The sequence below is a fragment of the Elephantulus edwardii genome, unplaced genomic scaffold, assembly GCF_000299155.1.
Source record: "Elephantulus edwardii isolate Elephantulus edwardi_28Jun2011 unplaced genomic scaffold, EleEdw1.0 scaffold00217, whole genome shotgun sequence".
Taxonomy (NCBI): domain Eukaryota; kingdom Metazoa; phylum Chordata; class Mammalia; order Macroscelidea; family Macroscelididae; genus Elephantulus; species Elephantulus edwardii.
The window spans coordinates 4,274,016-4,285,535 of record NW_006399967.1 but is presented as its reverse complement, the minus strand read 5'-3'; the positions used below and the strand labels follow the sequence as shown (position 1 = coordinate 4,285,535).

Here is an 11,520-nt window from a genome sequence, read left to right as displayed (position 1 = left end):
TGTTTTGATACTTGGAAAATGACACGTTCCCCCCAGTTTCCCTGGAAGGATTAAATTTCCCATAAAAAGAAATTCCTTTCAGTGGAAACAAGGAGAGGCCACCTGACACAAAGTGTGCCTTGAAGAAGCAGGAGTTCTGGAGGATGGGTTCTGGGAGAGCTGGACACTGGGAGGGGTGGACACTGGAGTGTGGGTGCCAGAGGGGTGGACACTGAAGGGTGGTGCAGTACCTGGCTTCTGTAAGAGGGTTTGCTAGGTCATTGGAAGAGATGAAAAGTTGAGCGTCTATGTGGAAAGTGCTGGGGCAGCACCTTCCCACCGTAAGGACTTGGTAATGTTGTCACCCCACCCCCTAGGCTAGAGAAGGAGATCGAGGTGCTGGAGAATGGAGACGTGGTCCCAGTGACCAAGGAGAAGACAGCCCAGAGTCCGGGCCGGGCCCAAGCCCCCAACCTAGCCCAGGAGAAGGAGGTGGAGAATTCCCAGCAGGTGAGGCCCTGGGCAGGGTGAAAAGGCCGAGTCAGGTGCTGGTCCAGGTGGGACAGGGCGAGAAGGGAGAGCTGACCTAGGGGTGGGGTGAAAAGGTTGGGGGGAAGGAGGGGGCTGACTTGGGCATGGGGACCAGGTGGGGTGGGGTGAGAAAGGGAGGAGGGGGAAGGGAGGGGGCTGACTTGAGTGTGGGGGGTGGGATGCTTGTCTAGGTGTGTGTGTGTGTGTGTGTGTGTGTGTGAGAGTGAAGGTGGGGGCGGGCGGCTGACCTAGGGGTTTGGAGAGAAGGTGGGGTGGGGGTGGGTGGGATCCTGGTCCAGGCGGGACCAGTGGTGTCACTGCCTGTGACAGCAGAGAGGGAGGGGAAGGACAGGATGGGGGAGGCAGAACTAACCAGGCTTCTGCCCCCAAGACCCCTCCTGTGCCCTGTGAGTGGGGACCTGCTCAGCAGGAGAAAGACCCCCAGGCCACTGACCTCTGTCCTTTCTTGCAGACCCCGGTGGCCACACCCAAAGGTAAGTCCGGGGGATGGGCGCCCTCTGGTGGTTAAAGACTAGTGGCCAGTTGTCAGGAACCTTCTAGCTGGGCATCGTCAGGGTCAGCACGGGAGGGGAATCCTCGTGAGGCTCCCCTGTAACCGTAGGCTCGAGTGTGTTGGAGATGATGAGATGTGCAGGGTAGGGCAGGGTTTGGAGCTGTTGACCGGTGGCTGTCATTGGCTCCCCAGCTGCACTGCCACCAGGGCCACTGAAGGCCACACACGTCCACTCAGCCTCACATGCCAGAGCACGTCCATCCACATACCCGCGGACAGTCTTCCTCTCTCTTTGCTGGCCTTGCCAAACATGGTGTTCTTTTCTGAGAACCAGTGCCTAGTTCGTGCCCACATCATGGAAGATGCAGCCACCGTCATTTAAGGAACCTCCAGCTGCATTTCTTCCAGGACAGATTTGCTCGGTCTCCTGGCAGTCCATGGTACATTCCATATTATCCAACAACACGATGATTCAAGGCCATCAGTTCTTCAGCCTCCCTTAGTCGTGGCTGGAAAGATCCCACCTGACTTCTCCAAGTGACATTTCCTTCCGACACATTCAGCCTGTCTTTTAGCAGATTTCCCCAGTGCAGCGCATCACTTCATTCCTTTCCTGCTGTTCCATGGTGTTGGTTGAGGATCCAAGTGAAATGAAACCCTTGGCAGCTTCAGCCTTGCCGCCATCTGTCATGTGATGCTGACTCGTCCAGTGGCGGATTTTTGTTTTCTTGATGGTGAGGTGTTAGCCATATTGAAGGCTTTACTCTGGTCTATTTCAGTAAGAGCTTCAAATCTACTTTATTTTCAACCAGCAAAGTTGTGTCGTCAGCATAACATAGATTGGTAATGAGCCTCTCTCCAATTCTGATGCCATGTTCTTCATCATAGTGCCCAGCTTCTGAGACTGCTGAGCAGCAAACTGAGTACATATGGAGAAAGTGGATGGCCCACAGATTCACATTTCCTGGTTTAAACCATGCAGTGTCCTCTTGTTCTATTCAAACTCTCCTTGTTCTGTTCAAACAGCAGCCTCCTGATCTATGTACAGGTTCCCCTTGAGCACAATCAAGTGTTCTGAAATTGTCATTTTTTTGTAGTGTTGCCCGTGGTTTTTTATAGTCAGCACAGTTGAGTGCCTTTATATAACCACACAGGGACATGTCCTGGCCAGCCTTCCCCTGGCATCACTTTGCTGACCTTCACTCCGGGTCCTCTTCAGAATCTGCCTGCCTTTCTTACAGTTCTCAGCTGGTGTGCAGCTGCTCTGTTTGAGCGTGTGAGCAGCGTCCTTGGCACCAGCAGTCAGGATGTCAAAAGGCACGCTGCCCTGGAGAAGTCGGCTGTGAGGGACCTCTCCCAGCTGCTGAGAGCAATCATGTCATTCCAAAGACTAAGGTGCACCTAATGCAAGCCAGGGTCTTTTCAATTACTTGCTGTGCATCTGAAAGTTGGACAGTGAATAAGGATGACAGAAGAATCGATGCCTTTGAGCTGTGGTGTTGGAGAAGAATGCTGAAGATCCCATGGACAGCCAATGGAACAGACAGCTATGTCTTGGAGAGGGTGTGGTCAGAGTGCTCCTTGGAGGTAAAGATAAAGCTTCATCTCATATGTTGTTGTTGTTGTGTGCCATCGAGTAGTTTGCGACTCATAGCGACCCTATGTACAAGAGCTCTAAACGTCATTCTATCCTGTGCCAACCTAGCCATCTCAAATGCACTTATTCCCACCACTCCAGTCACAGAACTGATCCATCTCATCGAAGGTCTTCCTGTCCTGCGCCGTCCCTCCACTCTGCCAAACATGATGTCCCTCTCCAAGGACCAGTCCCTCCTTGCAACATGCCCAAAGTATGTCAGACGAAGCTTCAGAGTCCTTGACTCCAAGGAGCATTCCGGCTTCACCCTCTCCAGGACAAACCTGTGTGTTCTCCTAGCAGTCCATGGTATATTCAACAGTCTTTTCCAGTACCACAGCTCAAAGGCATCACTTCTCTTTCTATCAACCCTATTCATTGTCCAACTTTCTGATGCATAGCACCGTAATTGCGAAGACTATAGCCCAGATCAGGTGCACCTTAGTCTCTAGCCTGACGTCGTTGCTCTTCAGTACTCTTGAGAGGTCCCTCACAGCTGATTTTCCCCAATGCAATTCGTCTCTTGATTTCCTGGCTGCCGTTACCAAGAGTGTTGATTGTGGAGCCAAGCAAACTGTTAACTATTTCAATCTCTTCACCATCCATACTGATGCTGCCAATTGGCCCATTGGTGTGAATCTTTGTTTTCTTGATGTTGAGCTTCAATCCATATAGGAGGCTGCAGTCCTTGACCTTCTGCAGCAAGTGCTTCAGGTCCTCCTCAGTTTCAGCAAGCAGGGTTGTGTTATCTGCATGATCCAGGAATTATCAAGAGAAGATGGAAGAAATACACGGTCACTGTATCAGAAGGAACTGGCTGACACAGAATTTCATGAAATGACATGAGCAAGAGCCGATGGTGATGAAGGAGGAAAGAAGTTCTAATTGCTCTGAAGAAATTGGCAAAAAACAAGGCTCTAAGAGTTGACAGCATACCAATTGACATATTTCAACAGACAGATACTGCCCTGGATGTGCTAAGTTGTGCCAAGAAATCTGGAGAACAGCCAGATGGCCCACTGACTGGAAAAGATCGATATTTATTCCCATTCCAAAGAAAGGTGACCCAACAGAGTGTGGAAATTATAGAACAATATCATTAATATCACATGCAAGCAAGATTCTGCTCAAAATTATCCAATAACGTTTGGAACAATATGTCAACAGAGAACTGCTGGAAGTACAGGCTGTGGTACTAGGGATGTTATAGCTAATGTTGGTTGGATCTTGGCAGAAAGCAAAGAATACCAGAAGAATGTCTATCTGTGCTTCATTGACTATGCAAAGGCTTTTGACTGTGTGGACCACAGCAAGTTGTGGCTGACTCTGAGAAGAATGGGAATCCCAGAACGTTTGATTGTGCTAATGTAAAACCTATACCTGGACCAAGAGGCACTTAGAACAGAGCAAGGAGACACTACATGGTTCAAAATCAAGAAGGGGGTCTGTCAAGGATGTATTCTGTCTCCATACCTTTTCAATCTGTATGCGAAACAGATCATCCGAGATGCTGGGCTGTATGAAAAGGAATGTGTCATCAGGATTGGTGGAAGAGTCATCATCTCATATACTTTGGACATATTATCACAATGGGGAAGTCCTTGGAAAAAGACATCATACTTGGAAGAGTGGAGGTAGAAGAAAGATGGGAAGACCCTCAAGGAGATGGATTGACGCAGTGACTGTATCAGGGGTCCAGGTACATCTGAGATTATGAGGATGGTGCAGGATAGGACAGGGTTCAGATCTGCTGTTCCTAGGGTCACAGGTCACAGCTGACTCAACAGCACCTAAAAATAACAAGTGCACTTCCTTTTTAATTATCTCTAGCAAAATTTTACTTGCACGTGATATTCATGACATTGTTAAACATTTTTCATCATCCGTTGCATCGCTGGCTTTGGAATGAACACAGGTGTGGGGCTCTTCCAGTCTGCTGGCCAGACTGCTTGCAAATTTCCTGGCATAAATGAGCAAGTGCTTCCAATTTCATCTATTTATTGACATATTTCAATTAACATTCTGTCAATTCTTGGAGCCTTGGTTTTTGCCAGTGCCTTCAGCCCTGCTTGGACTCCTTCCTGCAGCACCTGCAGTACTTGTAGGCTGCTTCCCGAGGCGACTGGCCAGGGACCAGCCAGTCCTTTCTGGCATACTGCCTCTGCAGCTGTGGCATGCTCCCTGCAGACTTGCCCGTAGGATCTTACAGGTTGCAGCTTGAGGCTTTCCCCCTTCAGTTCTTCCCGGTTGAGAAGCTCTCCCCTGTGCGGGTTCTGACTCCAGCCCTGTGACATTTCCCTGGACCACTGCTTTGTCATTCGCAGCCACCCTGAAGCCTCCAAGGTCAGCACTTCGGCGCCAGCGACTCTTTCATTGCAGGGGCTCTGCACTCAAGTTCCAGAGTCTCTTGTGACATCCATTTTGGTCTTTCTTTCTTTACTGCCCCTTCAATGTTCCGTTGAGGGTCATGTATGAGTAATTCCAACTCGACGGTGATGATTGAATGAGTTTGCTCTCTTTGCGTGTGAGGTCCCTTACGCCATTGCCTAACTTTCTGGTCTTGGGCACCAGAGCTCAATGGATCAAATCTGTTCTCGAGGCACCCTCTAAATTCACGTGAGGGACACCCAGGCTTGTATGTTGGCTCCTGTAGGCTTCTTTTCATTTTCTTCCTCGCTGATTTCCTGTCAGCCCTGGCATTGTTCTGATTGAAGACTCTGTGCTTCTCCACTCTTTCCACACGTGTGGTTTATCTACAACAAACAGGCCTGAGATAAAGCCCTGTCCAAATGCCTGACGCCCACCTTTCAGATGTAAACCATCAGCTTGGATGCCAGCCAAGACTCTTCACCTTCTCCCTAACACATGATGAGTGTCAGCCTAGGAACAACGCAAACATGCTTTCCTGCTGTCACTGATGAAACAATTCTCAGGGTCACCGTTTGAAGTGTCGTCTCATTCTACGTTCCGCAGAGCAGGGGCACGCATGTGCATGACCACGGAGGCCGCTTGGAGCTGCTGGCCTGCTGGCTGGTCGCCTGACACATTCCATGTGGTTCCCTTCCTGTGCTGCCTTCCTTGGAGTGGCTGGAGGCAGGGCTGGGTGAACGGTGGTGCCTGTGAAGCGGTGGCCCCAGCTCTCCACCCACGGTGTCTCCAGTATTTGCATTCCAATCACCAGTACCCATCAGCTCCTGGGTGTTGCATGCTGGATTCATTTTGGGCCTCAGGAGCTACAGATAACCTCTTGTCTCCTCATCTTTGGCACCAACAGCTGGTGTATGACCTTGACTCCAAGGTGTGGTGGTGGACTCCTGTGGACACGATGTCCGGTCACTGACAGCTTGAGTGCTGGGCAGTCGACATCGTGTGACGGAGACCCCATTCCTGCTGTGGTCACTCCTGGCACAGCTGACCACGTGAGTGAGTGCCCAGGCCCAAGTGGCCCCTGCCCGCCCCTCAGCTCAGCTCCACTGCCCCTGTCCCTGCTGCTGTGTGCTCAGTGGACTGTGTTTTCACACCAGCCGGGGCATGTGCAGGCTGCCACAGCCCAGAGCCCGGGACCAGCGTGAAAGTGAGGCTGGGAGGAAGTGAGGCTGGCAGGCGTGCCCTCTAAGGTGGTCCAGGCCCTGAAGCTCTGGTCCAGCCTCTGCCAACCCCTACCCCACTGCTGTGAGGGAGCCGGAGGGCTCCCATCTGTGCAGGGGGGAGACAGCAGCCTCCGAGGCACAAAGCTGCTGCCTGTGGGCGCAGGGGCCTGGCACCCCGCTGTTGGCAGGGACTCCCCTCCTGGACCTCAGCTGGCTGCCCTCCTGAGGGAGATCTCAGGAGCAAACCAACAGGCAGAAAAGCCCCAGCTGTCAGCCCTTGACCTGTTTTAGTCTTCAAAATGAAAATCTATTACAGGCAGGGGCATATATGTGTTTGCAAATATGTTGCATGTTTGTAGTGTTTGCAAAACAAGAAGCAAACATAATATTTTTAACGACTCACCTTACTTTGCAAATAGATCACCTGATATGTTTAAGTATACATTCTGAGGTAGAAATACACCTTTTTAAAATGCTGTGAGCTACTAAATGCATCATTTGTTAGCTACGAATACTTCTGCAGCAGTTGTACGTGCAGGCATCATTTCAAGAGAGGATTCTGCCATTGCTGGGTTGGGACTGAGGTGGGGAGGGGCCTGGCCTCATTTGTCTTGAGTTGATTATTTAGAATGAGGGTGATTCTCAAGTTACTGCAGAATTAAAAAATAGTGGAAGGCTCGAAGCCCCTCGTGGATTTAGGGGGAATCCCTTGGGGAGAGGGCCTGGGGCTGTGGATGTAGGTGAGGAGGGGTTGGTTGTGGGAGTTTAGGGATGTATGTGATGAGCTGGGAGCTGCATGTGTGTGCTGGGGACCGGGTGTCTGTCTGCGGGGTCAGCGATGTCTGGGGTGGTGAGATGACTTTATTGTGGGGGACTCTGGGATTCATGCATGGGGGCTGCAGGGTGGGGAGGGTTGGAGAAGCACGTGGTTGTGATGTGAGGTCTGTGTGTATACAGTGTGTGTGTTATGATGTGTGGACGCCATAAGTTGTGTGTATATAGAAGGAGTGTGTGTATGTAGGGTGTGCATATGTGGTGTGTGCATGTGGTGAGATGTGTGTGTATATGGTGGGGCACGTTGTAGTCTCTGCGTGCATATGTGACGTGGATGCTGTAAGCGGTGTGTGTGTATGAGGTCTGTGGACATGGTACGTGTGGGTGTGGTCTCGTGTGCATGTGTGACGTGTGGATGCTGTAGCAGTGTGTGTGTACGTGTGTATGTGAGGTGTGAGATGTGTGAGGTGGGATCCATGTGATTTTCTCTCCTCTGACCCTCGTCTCTGTCTCTGTGTCTCTCTCTCTCTCTCTCTCTGTGTATCTCTCGTTCCTCTTTCTCTCTCTGTTTCTCTGTGTGTCCCTGTCTCTTTTGTGTCTCTGTGTGTGTGTGTCTCCCCGGTCCTCCCTCCCTCTGTCTCTGTGGGGGTGCTTATGTCTCCCCATTGCTCCCCCCCTCTTTCTGTCTCTCTCCTCTGTGTGTTTCTCCATTCCACTCTCCCTCTCTGTCTCTCTGTCTCCCTCTGTGTGTGTCTCTCCATTCGTCCCTCCCTCTGTCTCTCTGTGTGTCCCTGTCTCCTGTGTCTCTCTGTGTGTATCTCCCTGTTCCCCACCCCCCCGTGTGTGTCCCTCCGTTCCACCCTCCCTCCCTCTTTATTTGTCTGTGTGTCCCTGTCTCCTCTGTGTGTGTGGTTCCACATTCCTCCCTCCCTCTCTGTCTCTGTGTGTGTATCTCTTCATCATCTGTCTCCCCACCCCATGGCCAAGCAGAGAAATACTCAGTGGTGAACACTCCGGTGCGGATGGCCGGAGGCTCCCCCATGATGAAGGCAGGTGGGTGCCCCTAGGCTTGGCTGGCTCGCTTCACTTGCCATCTCCTCTGCACTCGGCTGGTGTGTGGCCCTGCCCGATGCAGCCCAGGGGCTGTAGAGATGGGGTGGCCACTGGACCAGAGGCCTTGCTCTGGGCCTGGGGAGGGGCCTGTGCTTCGGCACCTCTGCCTCACGTAGAAGGGACCGCATGACGGCTCTGACCTCACTCCCTGCAGCTTTGCTTTCTGCACTCGGGCTGGGGGGACACGCTCAATCTGCGTCCACACACTGGAACCTGTGCCCACAAGCCTGAACTCGCGTCCACTTGCCCTCGCGTGCAGCCTGCCATGCCCACTGTGACTGAGGTTCTAGAAGGCCGTGGCTCAGCTGAGCACCCTATGGGAGAAGGCTGGGGCCCAGTCCCCATAGGGACATATCTCCTCACTGACCTGTGTGGAGGGGGGACCTCACACCCAGACCTGGTGTCAGATAGTGGCCTGATACTGACAAAGACAAAAACGACAGCAATTATACTGTTTCAGGTGACTCAGGGAATCAGAAACCCTGGAGAACCTGGGAGGCCATCTGAGGGGCTGAGCTAGGAGGGTCTGGGAGGACAGTCCCAGGGGACGGGGAGGGCAGCAGGGGGGGACAGTCCCAGGGGACAGGGAGGGCAGCAGGGGGGACAGTCCCAGGGGATGAGGAGGCCAGCAGAGGCGACAGTCCCAGGGGACGGGGAGGGCAGCAGGTGGCCTGGTGCTGCCTGTGTCACCCAGGTGGAGGTCTGCCCTGCAGGAAGGGAGCTGGCCCAGCTCTGGCCAGGAAGGCTGGGTGGGCACACAGGTGGAAGTAGAATTCACTTTGCAAGTACCTGTTGAATACCAGCTGTGTGTATGGGGCCCACATCCTGGGGTGGGGAGCTTGGAAGACAGTCCTTTGGGGGACAGATGACAGTGGGAAAGGTGGGCAGTGGGCCAGAGGCTTCACTAGAAGGTGGTATGTGATCAAAGTCGGGAGAGGAGAGGGAGGCATGCACACATCTGAACAAAGTGGTACAAGCATGACAGCAGCCTGTGCAAAGGCCCTGTGGCAGTCTGGGCCTGGTAGGTGAGGGGAGGGAGAAGGAGAGTGCAGGTATGAGCGTGTAGGGTGTGCACACCTTGTGGGAGGGACATGGGAGCCCTAGATGACGTGAGCAGAGCAGGGACACACGGTGGGTGTGAGGCAGGACAGGCCCTGGGTGTGGGTGAGCAGGGTGTGGGGTTGGGCTGGCTGATCACGTGCCCTCTGTTGGCCATGGGAAGGATGTGCCTACCTATAGCGTTTTGGGGGAAGGGGCCCCCACTAGTCCAATGGAGCAGATAATGTGGATGGCTGAAGTAGATCCTGGTGTCTGAACACAAAGCCCTCAGGTTTGGCTGACGGGCAAGATGAGGGAGTGGGACTGCCCCTGATCAGTGTAGGATGAGGGAGGGGTATGTGGAGCAGGGTCCTTGATGTGGTGAGCAGAGGTGCCCAGAGACCCCCGGGGACAGCATGGAGGGGGTTGTGGGGCCTGAGCCTGGAGCCCAGTGAAGGGCAGGTGGAGGGCACCCCCAGTGACCCAAGCAGGAACATGACCTCAGGTCAGAGAAGGTGAGGAGAGCCAGTGCCCTGGGTCCTGGGGACTGCGGAAGATGAGGGTCTCTAGACCCTCAGCGGCTGAAAAACCAAATCCAACTCCAGCCTCACACTCAGTACCAGGGGCTTGTTGCAGGCAGAGCGACTGAGCCCGCTTGGCCTCATACCTCTTTGCTGATGGCTTTGTAACCAGAGTTGGGGAGATGGCATCGTAAAGGAGTGTGGACTTCTTCCTGCTGTGGTGGGCAGCTCTGGACTAGACCGAAGTGGTGGCCTGCGGCAGCAGAGGGGCCAGGAGAGAGTGTCCAGTCGGGTCCTGGTGTGACCATGGACCGGTCACACACCCTTGGACTTACACTCCTGTGCAGACCAATGGGAGTAGAGCCCCGCTTTCCAAGATAAAATGGTTTGTTGACTGAGGGAGGGACAGATTTTGGAGGACAGAGGACTCAGGGACTGTCCCCCTGGCCCTGGAGAGCTGTGGAAGGATGAGGATGGAGGGAGGGCCATGTCCAGGTGCTCCAACATCGCATTGTGGCTTGGCCTGTGTCCTGCTGGCTTTCCTTCCTGGCTTTGCCCCTGTGGTGTGGCGGGCATGGGTGGGTCATTGCGGTGACATGACACTGTCCTTTCATGCCAGCCATGTACTCGGTCGAGATCACAGTGGAAAAGGACAAGGTGACAGGGCAGACCCGAGTGCTGTCCAGTACCACCCTGCTCCCTCAGGACCCCCTCCCCCAGGGCATCAAGGTCTACGAGGACGAGACCAAAGGTATGAGCAAGCTGTGCCGCAGGTGAAACCGGGACCCCTTGTCCACAGTGCCAGGGACACGTGTGTGGCTAGCACACGTGTTGAGGTCATAGGGGGGGGCTAGGACACGTGTGAGGTCACCAGGTGAGGGGGGCTAGGACACGTGAGGTCACGGGGAGGATAGGACACGTGTGAGGTCACAGGGGGAACTAGGACACGTGTGAGGTCACCAGGTGAGGGGGGCTAGGACATGTGTGAGGTCACGGGGGTGGGGCTAGGACACGTGTGAGGTCATGGGGAGGCTAGGATAAGTGTGAGGTCACCAGGTGGGGGGATGTGTGAGGGACCAGGACATGTGTGAGGTCACTTGATGGGGGACATGTGAGCGTGCAGGACAAGCATGTAGTTATCAGGTGGGAGTACATGTGAGGGGCCAGGACACGTGTGTCATTGATGGGGAGGGGTGTGGGGCTGGGACATGAGTGTGACTCCCAAGTGGAGAAGAGGTGCCAAGGATACATGTGTGCCATTTTTGTGTGGCAGGGCATGTCCAGGCACACGTGTCCCTCCCTGCATGGAGGGGGCGGTGTGCCCACTTTCTGCTCTAAAACGCCTTTATTGGATTGTGCACTGTTGGGACCCTGATTTGATCATGTGGCCACTCTTCAAAGCTGAGTGGGTCTCATCACCCTGAACCCTCTCTTGGGCATGACTTGACCATGTCCAGTGCTGGGCTGGGCTCTGGTTGTTCAGTCCTTTGGGGTACCCTGCCAGCGAGCCCAGCCCTTGACAGAAGAACCAATGCGTTTGAGCTGTGGTGTTGGAGACATGTACTGAGTATCTGGACTAAGAGAACAGCAAGCCTGTTTTGGAGGAACGGCCATCAGGGTGCTCCGTCAAGGTAGAAACTGGCTCTTAAATACTTGGGGGTATTGTCAGGAAGGACCCGTCCTTGTAAAGGTGGAGGGTGAGAGAAAGAAGACCCCGAACAAGATGACCGACACAGTGAGTTAACAGTGGGTAACTGAGGATGGTGTGGAATAGGGCACAGGCAAGGTTCCAGTGTGTGCTTTATGGAGTGCCTGTGAGTTGTG

The 11,520-nt window shown here is 53.5% G+C and overlaps 1 protein-coding gene across 1 annotated transcript in view; it reads left to right on the top strand.

Moving 5' to 3' along the window:
* PALM (paralemmin) overlaps positions 1 to 11,520 on the top strand; it is a 29,101-nt gene that overhangs the window by 11,139 nt on the left and 6,442 nt on the right. The window contains exons 6-9 of the mRNA XM_006898020.1: positions 357 to 489; positions 983 to 1,004; positions 8,015 to 8,077; positions 10,316 to 10,447. Coding sequence (XP_006898082.1) covers positions 357 to 489; positions 983 to 1,004; positions 8,015 to 8,077; positions 10,316 to 10,447 — 350 coding nt within the window. The remainder of the gene's footprint in view (positions 1 to 356; positions 490 to 982; positions 1,005 to 8,014; positions 8,078 to 10,315; positions 10,448 to 11,520) is intronic.